The sequence below is a fragment of the Dendrobium catenatum genome, unplaced genomic scaffold (assembly GCF_001605985.2).
Source record: "Dendrobium catenatum unplaced genomic scaffold, ASM160598v2 fragScaff_scaffold_1102, whole genome shotgun sequence".
Taxonomy (NCBI): Eukaryota; Viridiplantae; Streptophyta; class Magnoliopsida; order Asparagales; family Orchidaceae; genus Dendrobium; species Dendrobium catenatum.
The window spans coordinates 143421-161589 of NW_021319564.1; the positions used below are offsets into that span (position 1 = coordinate 143421).

Genomic DNA, 18169 nt, shown 5'->3' on the forward strand with positions numbered 1-18169 from the left:
CTAAAGATCACTTGTATGATGCATGACAACTAGGAAAATAGGTGAAGTCCTCCTTTCATTCAATTAAGTATCTTAAAACTATGAAACCATTGGAAGTCCCGCACATGGATCTTTTTGGACTGGTTAGCATTATAAGTCTAAGAGGAAATGTTTTTGAGTTTGTAAATATTGATGATTTTTTATTATTCACTTAAGTTAAATTCTTATTTTATAAAAGTGAATTATTTGATGAGTTTAGAAGCTTTTATACTTAGATTCAGAGGACACTAGGGTGTGAAATTTTATTAATTTAAATTGATCATAGAGGAGAGTTTAAAAATTAAAAATTTGAACATTTTTGTAGAGAGCAAGGAATTGATCAAAAAATTTTAGCACTCGGAGCCCTCAGCAAAATGGGTTAGTCGAAAAAAAGGATAGAACATCGATAGAAGCTGCTAGAGATAGGTTGGCAGAATGCACACTTTCAAAATATATTTGGGCTAAAGTAGTTAGTACAGCTTGTTATGGTCTAAATAGGGTGAATATTAAGTTCAAATTGACCAAGACACCCTATGAACTTCTTAAGGGGAGAACACCTAATCTTTCACCTTTTCATGTTTTTAGATTCAAAGTGTTCATTTATAATAATGGCAAACCTAATTTAGAAAAATTTAATCCTAAATCTGATGAATGAATATTTCTAGGATATTCAAGTGTTGGCAAATCCTATAGGGTTTTAATAAGAGAATTTTGGTAGTTGAAGAGACCATATATGTAGTTTTTGATGAATCTGACATTTTGGAAGAGCCAAGGTTGGAAGAAGATCATATTAAAAATATTTCCCAATGAATTAAAAAGACAAATTTTGAAGAGAATGTTGCAACTAAAAACCCTTTACCAAGAGAATGAAAATTTTCTAAGTGTCACCCTAAATAATTGATTTTAGGTGAACTTAGTGAGTGTATTAGAACTAGGCATGGACTTAACAAAGAAGTGAACCATTATACCTATATATCGATTATTGAACCCACTAATATAAATCAAGCACTTTTGGATGAATTTTTTATTTTGGACATGCAAGAAGAATTAAATCAATTTTTTAGATATGATGTTTGGGAATTAATTAAAAGGCATAAGGATCAAAGTGTTGTTGGAACTAAGTGAGTGTTTAAAAATAAAATGAATGATTCAAGTGCTGTGATTAGAAATAAGGTAAGATTAGTGGCCAGGGGTATAATCAAATTAAAGGAATTGATTTTGAACAAACTTTTGCCCCTAGAGTCAAACTTGAAGCGATAAATATTTTGCTAGCCTTTACCTATTTTAAAGCTTTTAAATTGTATCAAATGGATGTTAAGAGTGTATTTCTTAATGGGTTATATAAAAGGATGTTTATGTTAAGCAACCTCCATGTTTTAAAAATTCTAAATTTCTTATTCATGTATTTAAATTAAAAAAGGCATTATATAGACTAAAACAGGAACCTAGGGCTTGGTATGATAGGCTAAGCAATTTCCTATTATAATGGTCATTAATAAAAAGAAGTGTGGACACCACTCTCAGAATTTAAAGCACAAAACAAAAAGTTTAACGATTTTGCATTCAATTTAGCATTGATTTGTTCTTCTCAACTCCATTGATTAAAAAGAATATCAATTTTAATTCCATCTAAAATATGAGACGGTATAGAATAACTAGTTAAAATCATTTGCCACATTCAGAAATCAATTGATTGCAAAAAGGTAGACATGCAAATTTTCTAAAAATCAAATATAATATTTTCAAATAAAGGTGGTTTAGTGATTGAATAACCTTCCGCAATATTACGATAACAAAAATTAGCCATCAATCAAAATTCAAAAGTTTTTAAAAACTTGTTTTTATGAATCCCGCTCTGATACCACTTGAAAGTTCATTAGGGATGTTAAGCCCTTATGAACTAGTCCCAAGGCTTACCAAGAGGGGGGTGAATTGGTATTTTAAAAATCTTTCACAATAAAAAACACAATCTTAAAACCAAAACCAAGATTCACCATAAAGAAAACCAAGTGCGGAAATTAAATGCGGAAATAATAAAGGAAAGAACACACCATATTTATAGTGATTCGGTCAAACCTTGACCTACATCCACTCCTCGGAGGCACCCTCTGAGTATTTCACTAAACTCAGTGTCTCTCCTTTAGCCCCCACAGATAGGTGGAGAAGCCCTCACAAAATCACTTCCACCTTCCCCGATGTGGCGGAGTAGCCGGGTCCTTTGCCACCAAAGAGATCCTCTTCTTTCTAAAACTTCCCTCAAGAAAACCCTTGAATTAAATGGTACTAAGGTGCAAGCTCGTTGGAGTAACTGTGTGGAATCCCCCTCCACACTCACTTGAAACCCCCTCCAAAGATCTTCTCCCTCTCTCAAACTCCACCCTTTCCTCTCTCCCTTTCAAGCTCTCACTTCAAGTTCCCTCCAAAAGAATGAAGCTACAGTGGCTGCCAAATACACTTACTAAGTGCCTTGTCAAAGCTTAAATAGAAAAGCTAAAAATGAGCTCATTAATTGTAACTTGTCGACTTTATCATCCAGGACGATATGTATATCGTCCTGGCCGATCAGTATAAAATAAGCCCAATCAGCCAGGATGATTTGGGACGATTAGAAGAAATTTGTTCATATCAGCCTGACCGATCAGTACAAATCGTAGAATATCATTCTGAATATTGCCCTGAATAAGAGTTGTCTAATGTCCAATCGTCCAGTGGATCATCCAGGTTGATCCTTCGATCGTCCAGGATGATGTGATCGTGTAATCAAATCTTAATTACTTTCCTTAATTACCTAATTAATTTAGGAAAAATTGTGCTGGATCAGCCAGGCCGATGCCCAAGATGATACCCAGAATGATGTCCAAAAATAAGTAATACCTAAATAGATCTGGCGGCTGATTCTTTCTAATTTAAGCCTATCGTCGTGGCCAATACAAAATCATCCAAGACGATGTGCTTAATGATGGTTGCCTTAACAAGGATACCCTAATTAGGGTTTTTATTTTTGAACCGATCGTCCAGGCCGATATAAATATCATCCCGGACGATGTTACCAAAAAAGTAAACTCCAAGAACCAGTTAAAAATTCTTTTAAAGTTTAAGTGTGCAAGGTTACTTAGTATCAAGAGCCACACCAATTACAATAGACTCAATAAAGGTAAAAGGTACAAATTGACTCAGACCTAATCTAACCAATATTGAGCTAGTTCCAATTGCAGTCTGATCTTGTGGACCTGAAATGTTAGTAGGCAAGGCAGTCGTAGAGAAACAAGAGTGTATGCTATCATCAAATCATAATCCATGAATTCAGATTCATAACACACAATGCCAAATATATAATATAACAGAAGAGAAACCAACTATAATAGCCAGGGATGCCACGATTAACAATAGGATAATAAGGATAAATGATAATCTAACCATACTAAAGATACCAACTACAGTAACTAGGAAGATCACGACCAATAATATGAAAACTAGCACAAATGATAACCATCAGATGATTCCAAAAGCAAAAATAAAAAGACCCAGAGAGGCAAGACCAAATGTAGTGCCCCGGCAGAGTACGACCAACATCACTATAAGAAATAACACTTCCCTCACTAGAGCACAAGGCCAAATGAAAACTATAACAGTAAATACATCAATTAAAGTAACAAGGAATGACACGACCAACACCAGTTAAATCATCATAAATGATAACCACCATCACAATCTAATAGCATAAGTAACTAGCATCAGAAAACCTAGACCAAATACCAAAACTCAGACAAAAGAAATTGCAGTAATCAGAAGAGGAATTAAATAGCCAAGTACAACCATCATAATCAAATATGCCAAACCAAAAAGGATTTCCATACAAGCTCAGGTGTGTAGTATCTATGATGCTACCAAACACAACACTCAAATGCCAATCCAATTTACTCCCAAACCCACCTAGGCTTGCAGTGATCCTACACAAGAAATTGACACCGGAATAAAAGGATACACATTTTAGTGAAGATAGAAAAATTGCACAACGACACACTTTCACCCGAATAGGCCAACATAAGTTCTTGTTAAACTAGTAGACACTGCTAAGACCAAAACTAATACAAAACCAATTCGGAATAACCCAGAGAGTAGACGAGCAGCATAAAGAGTATTAAACAATATAGCTAGTTTTCCCATCATAGCTCAAAACAGGCTAATCACAATAGTTAGCATCGAAATATAAACCAAGAATACTGATAAGTAGATTGCCAAAATAATGATGGCAAAAAATCATCCTTCTATAATAATTAAGAGCCCTATAAAGATAAGTAGTAGGGAACTGGCAGATCCTAAAATCCACACTTTGGGTAAACAGTAGATTACAAAACTCATTCCCATCCATACTAAAGGAACCAAAGAATAAGTAGCACTTGATACTAAGGCTAATATTCAAAGACAAAAGCAAATGCTCGTCAAAATTCGGCCCATTATTAGAATTCAAGGGAAAAAAGAGATAGGCAACATTATAAGTATAAACCACCTAAAGACAACCATCTAAACTAAGCAGAGTATCAGAAAAGTAAAAAGGCCAAAAGAGACCCAATAAAATAAAACATTAATTTCTAACATAAGGAAGACCAAGTTTATCTAATCTAATGATGCCTTTAATAAACGAAGGGTAATGATTATAAGAAAATTCAATAAAAAATTAGAGGTCAGAACCATGATTAGCTAACTAGTTAGCACAAGCATTGCCTTCTCTATGAATATGAGTCAACTTAACATTAAAGAGAATCAGAAGCTGTTTAATTTCCCTAATAAGATAGAAAAAAATCAGGACTACAAATTTTCTCATCGTTATCTTTAAGGTAAAATAGCATGTGTTAAGCATAAACTTCAATCCAAATATTAACTAGGCCAAGGAAAGACATAATTTCAATCAAAATAAGACACCAAAAAGTTTAGAGTAAATAATAGAGCATACGAGAAGAGTACTAGCAAAAGCAATAATAAAATTATCATTAAAATCTCTAATGATACCACTACAACCACTTGTCTCCCCTTTAACTGACCCATCACTATTAAGATTGAACATGTTTTAATCCAACAAATCAATCTAAACCCGTCATTGATAACCTTATCATGATGAACAATACCAAATTCTTTATCCACATGAGAATAACCTTTAAAATTCTTAGAGCTCATAAGATTTGTATTAAACAACCTACAAACTTTATCTATAACATTTCTAATAATATGTTCATGATTCATAGAAATATTGTTAAAAAGCGAGTTATTCCGGCTGATCCAAAGATACTAGAGAATAAGTGTAGGAATAGGGCTAAAATATGACCTTTTCACATTAATGAACCACAAATTTAGGATATCCTTAATAAAAATATTACTCTTAAAGTAATTCACTTTAAAAATATCCTCAAAATGAATCCAAACTTTAGTATTAATAGGTTCATAAATAAAAACATAATGCATATTCTCACCATGATAACAACATTGGAACTTGGAAACTAAAATAAAACCATGTTTAATTAAAATATCATCCGTATGAACAAAATTATGCATGAATCTTCAAATAAAAGTAGCAATAGAAGTGGGACTGCTTTTGTGCCATAACCTAGTAAAAAAATTAGAATAAGCATGTTTAATTCTAAAAGTATTCCAAGCCTTATTAATACTAAAGATGATATTGCTAGCCATGTTGCACAATAAAAGATCATCAACATCATTGTTTAAAGGAAGTTATAAAATTTAATTAATAATAGACATAGGAATAACTTGCAAAAGTTTTTGAATATCCCGACAATTATTGGTTATAAAATAATAAACCTTGATAGTAGAGGTAGAGACTGATTGGAGCATATTATCAATAGAAGATTGATTCAACCACTTGTCCTGCCAGAACAAATGGATTAGTGCAGCCAATACCCCAATGAATATAAAGTTCCACTTCCCATTTGATGATGCAAAGTCTTTTCCAGACCATAGAATCACCCATTTTACAAGTACAAACGGTTGGATGATTGCCAACACAATATTTATGCGTCATAAACTTAGCCCAAAGACTAGTTTTAGCATGAAAGTTAAACCAAAGTTTATAAGAAAAAGCATGAGTTAAATCAGCCATGTTCTAGCACCCTAAACTACCTTCCTCCAAAGTACCATAACACTTATTCCAAGATGACTAGAGGATTTTAGAATTACCACTCTTGCCTTTCTAGAAAAACTTATTGATTAATTTTTCCAATCTACCACAAACCGCAAAAGTAGGGTGAATAGTTTGGAAAACATAAATAGGAAGGGAGCAAAGAACACTTTTAATCAACACCAATCTACCACCACAGCTAAGGAAATTAAAGTCACAAGAGTTTATTTTATTCTGCATAACAATAATCAAATCATCAAAAAGAAAAGATCTTTTACGACCATTAAAAGGAGGAACACCTAGATACTTAAACAGAAGGGAACCTTGCACAAAACCAATAATACCTTTAATAGAAATGATGCGATCACTAGACAAATTCTTAGGATTGATAAAACAACATTTATTTCTACAAAGGTTTAAACCACTCAAAAGCTCAAAATTATTCAAGAAAGTAATAAGCATATTAACCATATTGATAGAACCATTTGAAAAAATAATAAAATCGCCAGCAAAGCATAAATGAGAGATAGGAAACTCCCTAGAAGTTCTAAAATATAGGTTTGGGTGAACATCATAAAGATGGGTAAGACCTCTAGAGAGATACTCAGCCACAATATTGAAGAGTATAGGGGAAAGATGATCACCTAGCCTAATACCATGTGAGGAATTAAAAAAATGTTTCTTTTACCATTAAATATAATAGAAAAAATAAGAGCCCTCAATACTATTCTTGATTAAACTAATGAAATTAGCCTATATTCAATATTATTTAAAGAAATTAGGCCATTTTTTGAAATGAATTATGCTTTAAGGTGACAACATAATCAATATTGATAGAATCAAATTAGATAAATAATATTTAAAATAATATAAAATAGTATCCTGATATAAAATATAATATATTTTAAAATCATCTAATTTTAATTAAAATTAATATAGTATATAACATTTTAAATTACATTTTTTTAGGGAAATTTGGGGCCAAAGACCATATATTACTATAAAAGGAAGAATACAAGTAAGGAGTAAAATGACCGAACCCCACAATAGCTACAAAAAAAAAGCTAGTAGGGGAGGAAAAACAAAAACCTATACCACCAAAAACAAAAGAGAACATAAAAAAGAGAGAACAAAAAAGAGCAGCAAAAGCTCTTAAGGACTCAAGCTACAGTTCGAGCAAGAAGACCAACAAAACATTATTAGAGATGATAAGAAATTCCCTTGGTTGCTAATGAGACCCTCCAAGGGGAAGAAAGAGAAGCAACAAGCATCATTATCCTTCAGAAAATACCCCCAACTTATAGGGATACTATTCAAAGAAGAGATGTGAATGCATTTCTAAAGTAGAATAACATAGAATGGAAGATGTTTGAGCACGGATGCCTTGCCTAACCATCCACTATTTTTAAACCCTATTTAAAAGCAAGCCAAGTATAGGATGAGAACCTGAGGGAATATTTTTTGTGCCAGATATATTTGTACCAACCAACCAAAGGAAGAGACGAATGAAACTGAATTGCAAAAGACTTAGTGTTAGGATTTTTAGCTCCCTTCCAAAGATAGCCCACATATGATGTGAAGATGATAACCAAACTAATTTCATTAATCAGGTTATCAAGAAATCAATCAGGTAAATTTCAATTACCATTAAGCATCAGGTTACTCACTGGTATATTAGAAAGTAGTATAGTTATGATGTCCATGCTAGAGATGTTGAATAGCTCCATAATGTATTTTCCTATACACCAAGGTTCCCAGAGAAAGGATAAAGAGCAGAAACAGTGCACTCTAAGTGTTAGACAATTCTTAATATTATTGGCAACCACGCTAATAAATTTACAGTAGATAGAAGGATGCTTGACTTGCCAATTCTAAAGGGATTGATATTTGGATTTCCACCAATAAAATAAAATGCTATCAAAATTGAGAATTATCCAAATGAGAGAGGTGCAAAAGGTGAAGTATAAAGAGTCAATGGATGGAGGGCCAAGTTCCTCAAGCTCCTTAGGAGTACATGTGTCTCTCTAAGGTACCATATGAAGTTTTTTCTCATTGATTTTCCCAAAAATATAGAGATATGGAATAGGTTTTAGAAATGAATTTGTTACATTTTTTGGGAATAATAAAACCCCTAAAATAGTAGGAAATGGTGTTGCAAATAGTATTTTTTTTTAAGAATTGAATTCTACGTGCAAAGGATAGAGATTTATCTTTACAACCATCAAGAGATTGAAGAATAGTTTTGATAAGAGGTTGAAAGTCAGCTTGACGGAGTCTCTTTATATTGATAGTTAAGCTTAGATACTTAATGAGATTTTGTGATTTGGAGATGTTAAGAATATTGCATATATGCTGCTACATAGGACAGTGCTTGGAGAAGATGATAGTGCTTTTCTCCATGTTGACATGAAGGCACGTAGCAAGAACAAAGTGATGTAGTCTTTCCTGAGGGTAACTGCATTCTACTGAGTGGCCTTACCAAAGACAAGTAATTCATCAGCATATAAAAGGTGAGTTAAGGAGCTGTTACTCGAAGACATCCTAGAAAAACTGTTGTTCATAACAGCCTCGTCAAAGCAGTTAGAGAGTCCATCCATAATAAATGAAAAAAAATGGAGATAATGGACATTCCTGCCTAAGACTAGTTGTAGAATTGAAAAACCCTTCCAACACACTATTGATAGCCACATAGAAGTAAACATTGGATATGCTAGCTTTGATCCAAGCCGTGAAGGTTGGAAGGAATCCTTTAGCCAAGAGATGGGCTAGAAGAAATTCCCTAGAGACAGAGTCAAAGGCTTTGTGGATATCAAATTTGCACATAGAATTTTCTCTTTAGCCTTTTTGTTAAAATCCCCCAAGAGTTTAGTAGCAAGTAGGATGTTGTCGGTAATGATCTACCCTTAATAAATCCTGCTTGGCTAGGGTGAATAATGTAAGGCATCACCTCTTTCATTCTGTTAGCTAATATTTTTTGCTATGATCTTATAAAAGGAATTACAGAGAGAGATAGGCCTACAATCCGTAACACAAGAAGCATGAGAGTGCTTAGGGACCAGGGCAATGATAATAGCATTATCTTGCTTAAGCATAAAGTTAGTGGAGAAAAAGCTCAAGACACCATCGCACAATTGTTTCCCAATAACATTCCAAGTGGTTTTATAAAATTCAAATGTGTAGCCTTCATGTCCAAGGGTCTTAGAGGAAGGGGCAGAGAAGACAACCACTTTTATTTCATCCATAGTGATCGGGAACCGTGTTCCCAGTAGGCAGAGTGGGAAGGGCCATTATAGAAGATTGTGGCTTACAAAAGAGAGCCACATAATAATTTATAAAATGATTGCTGATATCTTGATGTGAAGAAAGATTGACCCCATTGAGAGTTATGTAGTTAATCATGTTGGAATTGTGCCGGGAATTAATTTTGGAGTAGAGAAAATTTAGATCATCCTCACCAGAAGTAAGCTATTTAGCCTTTTCCCTTTGAATAATCTAATCCGACCACTATGACTGAGAATCAACAACTTGATGGTTAACCAGCTTAAGAGCAGCATTAAGATATGCGTATGTCGGGTTGTTTTGGATTTGAGCAAGGTGAGTGTTTTGAGAGAGGGTAAGGTCCATAATTTTTTGTTTAAGGAAATTGGAAGAGGCCCGGCTTTTAGATTTAATGATGCTTTTGAGGGTTTCAACTTGTGATAAAATGAGGAAGTGGTGCCGTCATTGACAATTTGAGATAAAGTTGAAAGTAAAGCATCCCAAAATTCACACACATTTTTCTAATAGTTTTTATAGAGAAACCTGTGCTTTTTGTTCGAAGAGGCAGTAGGTCTAATAATGATGGGGGAGTGGTATGAGATTTTAGGGTCAGCCACCAAATAGTAAGAGCCAAGGAAGCTATCTAACCAATAATCATTGGTGAGGACTCTGTCCAACTTGATATGGATGGGGTAGTCGGTTCTTTGATTAAACAAGGTGAAGAAGTGCCCTGTCGATGCAAAATCATGAGCCCCAATATTGAAAATCATATTATTCAACTCCCCAAGTTTGCAAGAATGCAAGGGGGAGACACTAGCTTTTTTATGAGCATATCTATAGCAGTTAAAGTCTCCAACTATAGCCCAAGGCAAAGAGGTGCTCTGAGCCTGTTGGGTGAGGGGTGATTCTAAAAAGTCTGCCTCTCATTAATCGAATTAGAGGCATAAATTATAGAGATACAACAAATGTCATTAGAGCCAACTTGAACAACACCATGAATAAGATGTGGAGTAGTAAGAAGAGAAATGAAATTCACCTTATGTGAATTCCATTTAATACAAATTCTACCTAGGTTAGATAACGAGAAAATATCACAACATTTTTCAGCAAGGGGGGGGGGGGGGGGGGGGGGGGGGGGGGGGGGGGGGGGGGGGGGGGGGCGGCGGGGGGGGGGGGGGGGGGGGGGGGGGGGGGGGGGGGGGGGGGGGGGGGTGGGGGGGGGGTGTGCTCGCAGGGGGGGGGGGGGGGGGGGGGGGGGGGGGGGGGGGGGGGTGGAATTTCATTTTTGTTAGTGGCTAGTGAAGTAGAGGCATTGAAGCTGGGGGGAACGGGTGGAAGGAGAGCTATATCAGACTTTTAGAAGTAGATTTCATATGGTAGGGTATATTTTACCATCCACCGATATGTAGATTTCATCTGGTAGGGTAGATGAGCTGTCGATTTGCACGCACACCAGGGCAAAAATGAGCCTTGTCTTACCCGTTGTAAGAGCATCTACCACTAAAGTGATCACTCCGATGTCCAGCAAGAGAGAGGAGGATTCTTAATCTTGATCCATAGCGGAATGGAGGGAAATTCCTTTTTTGGGGATGAAATCAAGAGTCCATTTCTGCAAAATGAAGGGGTTTTCAAAGAAAAATTATGGGCCACCAGACCAACCCATATCGTAGTCTTCAGGAGCGGTGAACTTGAGGAGGAAGAATCCATCGTCAAGTATCAAAAGAGAAAGAGAACATTTGATCGACCAAGATTTTTTGATAGTCGCAAGGAGGGCTTCATAGTACGACCTACGACCAATGGAGTAGCCGACGAGGGAGAGGGACCATTCCGGCGCTCCATCAACGAACTGAGCTAAAGTAAATTGAGCCGTGAAGTTTTTAGAAGGGTGATGGGATAATGCGTTGGAGAAATCATGAGAAATTTGAGTTTGAGTAGCATGGAGGGCTTTCCAATATAAGGGAACATTTGAAGAAGAAGCAGGGGTGGCAATAAGGGAAGAAAGGAGGGAAAATGGGAGGAAGACATCCCGACGGCGGGGTACTCCCCAACGGCACAGGCCGCTAGAGAAGGCAAACACAAGAAACCCTAGCAGAGCGATACTAGAAAAACAAGTATGATTCTCCAATATTTTAAATTACATTAATCTGCCATAAATGAGATATATAATCGTTCCATGGAATGTCGCCGGTCAGCATGTAGGAGTGTGGCTGACACGAACTTCCACATCCACAGGTCGAAACGGGCCTCCGCTTCGCCTTCTCCGCTTCCAATCCCTAAATCGACCCAAGAAAATCCTGCACCCTTGCCCCTCCTTCCACCTCTACGCCAGAAATCTTAATTGGCTTATAAATGGCGGCAGCTCTGACCCGTCTTTCTCGCAAAGCCCTAGGCTGTGCCCTGGTTAATGGTGGTGCCCCGATCCGCCGACTTCTCTCCGCGGAAGCAGCGGTGGCCGCGGCGTCGCCATCATTCTCTGATGTTAATCCTTCGCCGGATGACCGAGTGAAGTGGGACTATCGCGGGCAACGGCGGATCATCCCTCTTGGGCAGTGGCTACCTAAGATCGCCGTGGATGCTTACGTGGCCCCTAACGTGGTGCTTGCGGGTCAGGTCACCGTCTGCGATGGTTCCTCCGTCTGGAACGGTTCCGTTCTCCGCGGCGACCTTAACAAGATCACCGTCGGCTTCTGTTCTAACGTTCAGGAGCGCTGCGTCGTCCACGCCGCTTGGTCCTCTCCTACAGGTGCTCACTTCCTTCGCTCTGTCATATCTTATTGTTTTGATGAACTGAGATTCCCTTCTCATGCGATATTTGAAACTTGAGGAGGACTGGTCGGCTTGATATGATTGCGTTAGGACGCCGTCGCGTTAGTACTCGCGCTAGGTTTCTTTCTGTGATTTGGCTTTGTTGGTGCCTGTATTGGTGATTTGAGCGTATGGTAGAATTACATTATGATTGTGCTTCAATTTTTCCCATGTATTTGGCAAAGGGCTTAGGAGGCCAGGATTGGTAATCAGTAAGGTATCGCCACTTTTGCTGGCCTGATGGATTTGTTATATTACTTTTAGTTCTAGAGAGAGACTGTGCCTGCAATCCTCTGGGTGTGCTATAGCTTGGATGGAACGATCATGAACTTTTTGGATTTCTTGTTGACAACATTATGCTAGTAACCCTATTTTTATTTTTATTTTTTATTTATTTTTTTTAATATGCTAATAACCCTTAAAGAGTTGGAGTTAGTTGCCTCTTGTGATTCTTTTCTTCATACTAGATTGTTCATTAGTTTCATATATGCTTCTCACACTGCTAACGCTATTTGCCTCCCGCTCACTAGCTTCTTAGGGCATCTCTAATTGAACGCGTTACATTTCCGTCGCTCCAATCGATCGACATTTTTGCCGCTATTTGATCGCTAATGAATAGTGCGACGCCAATATTGGCGTCGCACTGTTCACCTGCTATTTTTTTTAATTCTAAAATTAATTATTAGTTTTAAATATTAAAGTTTAGAAATTTTTTATTAATAATTAAGAAATAATAAATTAGAAATATCTTATTTTTTAGATATTTAAATATTTTTTACATAATTAATTAATTTAAGATATAATATTAAGATAGAAATCAAGATAAACGTGTTGGATCAACCACAATCATTCTGGAAGCCGTAACAGATTGTGATCTTTGGATATGACAGACACTAATAATGATATAAATGTGTTGTAGTTATTCCACATTTTCTCTAATCTCACTCAAGGTATATCTCATTCCTGTTATTATGTCATTCAAGGAAAAAATATAACATGGGTTATTATTTGGCTTAAAATATATATTCGAAATGATTAACCATTGTGCAAACAATTCAAGAACCAAGTACTTCAAAGAAACAATATTTTGCAATGAAATAGAAAGCATCTAGAAAAGACGTAGAACATACTTTTGGAACTCTCCAATCTCGTTTCGCAATTGTGGCAGGACTTGTACGTTTTTGGAACTAAGATGCAGTGCATGATATAATGGCTACATACATAATTTTGCATAACATGATAATCGAAGATGAACGTAATCTCACTGGACCAATTCAAGTTGAGAGAGAAGCATCACCCCCTGAGTTTGAAAGGTGATGGATGAAAATACTCAGTTTCAGGAATTTAACGCTCACCCTAAAAAAACTAGAAATAAAGATGCCCCAATTGCACTACGAAATGCATTTATTGATCATTTGTGAGATCAATGTACTAATTTTAATGTTTAGTTGCCCTTGTATTATTCTCGTTCCTATTTATGTGTTCTAATGTAATTTTTATTTTATTAACTAAATATTTGTTTATTTAGAACATATTAATATTCCAAATTATTTTATGAACAATTTTTTTAATAATTATAATAGATTTAATTCAAAAATTTGATAATTTTTTTTTTATTAAAAATATATAAAATAAAGTATGAGAAAGAATATAATATGAATATTTTGTTTTTGGTGTTGGAAAATGGAGTTCGGTTGGAGACAAGTTAATGCATTATGGTGTATTATTGCATTTTGCAGTGAAAAATGAGTTTTTCGGTTGGAGATGCCCTTATAGGGAGTGCTTCTCGATGCCCAACCTTCATACTTCTTCTTGTTTCACATTGTTTTTGTCTCCGTCTCTAATTAGTTTTAATCTCATTAATTTTTTTTAAATTTTAAGTGTTTTTTATCACTTCATCATTAATATTTTTTAATTACCTAATATGGTTTATTTTTAGCTAATTTTATGATCATTGTATGTAGATAATACATACATATATGCTATATAAATCAGGAATGATCTAGTTTGTAAATCATCTCTTCACTTCACGCATTAAGGGGTTGTTTGGCTGGCTAAAAATGAATTTAGTGTAAAAAGAATGTAGTGTAAAAGGAATACTTTTGTATTGTTTGAATGAGTGTAAAGTAAATTCAGGTGAATGATTTTTTGTTTGATTTGAAGTAGAATAAGTGTAGTGTAAAATTTAAAAATGGCGACGGATGATGACGATGATGGCCGGAGGATGTTGGCAGTGGCCATTAGTGGGTGGTGGTGGCTGCTAGCGAGTGTGGTGGCCGACGGTGGTGGCAGGCGGTGGTGATCGGTGAAAATTTGTGTCGGTGGCTAACGATGGTGGAGGCTGGCGGCGATCAAGCGAGTTTGCTTGTGGTGAAATCGTTCTCGCTCAAAACTTGGCTAGTTTGGTTTATCTAAAAAATGAATTGGAATGATTTGTACTACATTGACTTTGAATTCTTTTTTCTTCCAATTAAACACTAAAATTATTAAAACCCCTGCATTTGGAATACCTTACACTTTAAAGTATTCCAACTAAACAGCCCCTAAAGCAAAAAAAAAAATTCCTTGTGAATTGCATTTCTCTTAACATTTTGAAAACATTAATGAACTTTATGTTACATAAGCAAAAGTGTGGTAGAAATATGATTTCTTCATGATAATTCTCATTGCAAATGAGACTGTTTTCATACCATTAACAAAAACCAAAGGGAACTATTAGCAAGAAACCATATATTGATGGAAGTGTCTTGGCATGAGGAGTAGGCTTTATACCTTTTGTTTGGAACCATTATCATTGCATATGGTCTAGTAATTTAGATTATTTGATGGTCATATTGAGGGATACTAAAGGCTTTCTGGATTTATAACCCTTACGGCCATTTGATTAACACACACACATATATATATATATATATATTCTTTTGCTTATGCTCTTTAAGTAGGTTTGGATGTGCTTATAAAATTAAAATTTTGGAATGACTAAGAATAATTAATTCAAAAGATTTCTCTTGAAGAATAAGTTTTTATTGGAGGAGATTTAAATGAACATGTTGATAGAGAGATAGAGGATTTTAAAAGTATTCATTGTGGCTATGGCTTTGGAGTGACTAATGAAGGTATTAAGATTATATTAGATTTTGGTTTAGTTTATGATTTTGTAATTGTTAATACCTTATTTAAGAAAAGATATGAACATCTCATTACTTTTAAGAATGTATATAGTAAAACTCAGATTGATTATTTTCTTATAGGAAAAATAGATTGTTTCTATAGTAAAGTTCGTAAAATTATTCCGAGTGAAAATTTATATACCAAACATTGCTTATTAGTTTTGAATTTTAAGAAGGGGCATAATATGAAAAATTTAGTAAAACATTATTCTAAGATTAGATTGGGGCTTTTAAAAGACAAAAACATATTTTTAAAAGTAATATTCAAGATTTTAATATTTTGTCTGTGCATGAAAAAGTGAATATTATGTGGGATAAAGTAGCTAGTAATATTAATAATATTGTAATAGATGTGCTTGGAGTTTTAAAAGGAAAAGTTCCTAATAATAAAAATAGTTGGTGGAATCAAAATGTGCAAGAAAAGATAAAAAAATAAGAAGCTTTGTTATAATAATTGGTTTAGATGTAAAATCTCTGAAAGTTGGGAAATATATATAGAGACTCGTAAGGTATTTAAGAAAGCAATTGCAATGCAAATATTTTAGAATGAGTTATATAATATATTAGATTCTAAAGATGACAAAAGATGTATGTATAAGTTAGCCAAACAAAAAGATAAGAGTAGTAAAGATTTAGATCAAGTGAAGAATATTAAGGATGAGTATAAAAAAATATTTTTTTTAGAAGAGTATATATTCAACAAAGGTGGATGAGATATTTTGCTAAGCTTTTCAATGAAGATTGTGAGAATATGATTGACTTTAGCGACCTTAGCACTCCAAATGAAAATAGATATTTTTATTTTTATTGTGTATTAGTAAAACTAAAGTTAGAGAGGCTTTAAAGAAAATGCAGTATGGAAAACCTAGAGGACCTTATGATATTCCAATGGAGGTGTGGAAATGCTTAGGAGATGAAAGAATTTCTTGGCTTATTAAACTTTTTAATATTATTTTAAAGATTAAAAAGAGGCTAGATGAGTGGGTAATGAGTGTGTTGAATCCTATTTTTAAGAATAAATGTGATGCACAAGATTATGCGAATTATAGAGGAATTAAGTTGGTGTGTCATATTTTAAAACTTTGGGAGAGAGTTATGGAGCATAGGTTACGACGTGATACTAATGTTTCTCAAAATCAATTTGGATTCATGCTTGGTAGGTCTACTATGCAAGCTATTCATTTATTGAGAGGGTTGATGGATAAGTTTAGAGAGATTAAGGAGGATCTACATATGATATTTATTGATTTAGAGTAAACATATGATAAAGTTTCAAGAGAAGTGCTGTGGAGAGTTCTAGAAAAGAAAAGTTTTAATAATGCTTATATTCCAGTCATTAGAGATATGTATGCAGGAGCTGTTAATTGTGTTCAAACACAAGGTGGTTTGACAAAATATTTTCCTATTTCAGTCAAGGTTTAAAATTGCGTAACTGCGCCTCGAGGCGGTTTTCGTCCGTGAGGTGAGGCGTAAGCCTCGAGGCGGTCTGAGGCGTAAGCCTCACCAACACAGAATTGCGTAAATGAAAAATTAAGGATTTTAGCAGGAAAATAATAGCAATAATGGAAAATAAGAAAGTAGATGCAATAAAATTATGTCCCAAAGTACAAAATCACAAAATATCAGTTTAACAAAACTCCCAAAATACAAAAAACATATAAAATGAAGTCATATCCCATCACAAAATATCAGTCTTCAAGTGAATCTTCTTCTCCAATTGTATCTATGAATGCCATGTCATCTTCATCTTCAACATGACTCACTTTTCTCTTCCCTGTTCATTAAAAGAAAAGATTATTAGCATATTAATTGGATGAACCACTCATTATCAAGCAGACTAGCAGAGAACATATACCTTTACTTGCAGAGCTAGCAGATGTGTGTGGTGTGGTACTAGTGGATGTACCCGTTTGATCTGCTTCGCCCCTCAATACATCCACATTTAGATCTTCTACCTGTAAGTCTGATAATGATAAATCTGCCTCATCATCTATGAACCACTCATTATCAGACGACAGATCATCACACACCAACGGGTCCTCATCATCTTTCAACCCCTTATTCCTCAACCTCCTATCTCTTAACCTCTTGTTGTGCATTATGTATACGAGGGAGTTCATTCTGAGTGTAGATAGTCGATTTCTTCTCTTTGTTTGCACTTGACTATATGTACTCCAATTTCGCTCACACCCAGAAGAAGAACAAGTGAGGCCCAACACTCTCACAGCAAAACTCTGTAGCTCAGGGGTGGAATCACCAAATTGGATCCACCATTCAACTGTTTTCAAGAAGAAAATATAATCAAAATTCAGAACTGAATAAAGTGTATTGCATTTACCAAATTAATTATACCTGGAGACCGTTTAGAAATGGTAGTTTTTGCTGCATTCAAACCAAAAAAACCCTCTTTATTCCGGAACAGAACAAGCTGTAAATCTGCAAGCTCCCTATCTGCCTGCTCCGGTATTAATCTTTCCATACAGTGATATAGACCAAGCTTAACTTCCGGATTTGAAGATTTTTTCTCTGAATATTGAAATTGAGGGTTAAGATAATATGCAGCTGCGCAAGGTGTCCAATAGAGGTGTGTCCTCTTCTCCATCAACATCTGACCAGCTGCTTTGTATGCACTGGCATTATCAGTCACTACCTGGACAACCAACTGCTCTCCAATCTCCTCAATAACACCATCAAGTAAATTAAAAATGAATGTGGCATTTTTCACCTCATCTGAAGCATCAACTGATCGTAAGAACACCGTGCCGTAGGGATTGTTGACAAGGATGTT

General features: G+C 35.2%; 2 protein-coding genes across 3 annotated transcripts in view; one reads left to right on the forward strand and one right to left on the reverse strand.

The window, feature by feature from the left end:
• Nucleotides 1-11578: 11578 nt before the first annotated feature.
• The window catches only part of LOC110100300 (gamma carbonic anhydrase-like 2, mitochondrial), a 24993-nt gene continuing 18402 nt past the window's right edge, over nucleotides 11579-18169 (forward strand). Inside the window, exon 1 of one of the 2 annotated variants that reach the window (XM_028698524.1) lies at nucleotides 11579-12149. In XM_028698524.1, the coding sequence (XP_028554357.1) occupies nucleotides 11756-12149 (394 nt within the window). In that variant the 5' untranslated portion in view covers nucleotides 11579-11755. The remainder of the gene's footprint in view (nucleotides 12150-18169) is intronic. The other variant, XM_020827740.2, reaches the window with a different exon arrangement.
• LOC114580573 lies at nucleotides 16948-17941 on the reverse strand. Its single transcript, XM_028698523.1, has 3 exons — nucleotides 17734-17941; nucleotides 17237-17659; nucleotides 16948-17155 (listed from the first exon to the last, which is right to left on the reverse strand). Exons 1-3 carry the CDS (start codon nucleotides 17858-17860, stop codon nucleotides 17070-17072), a joined length of 636 nt encoding a protein of 211 aa, XP_028554356.1. The 5' UTR covers nucleotides 17861-17941; the 3' UTR covers nucleotides 16948-17069.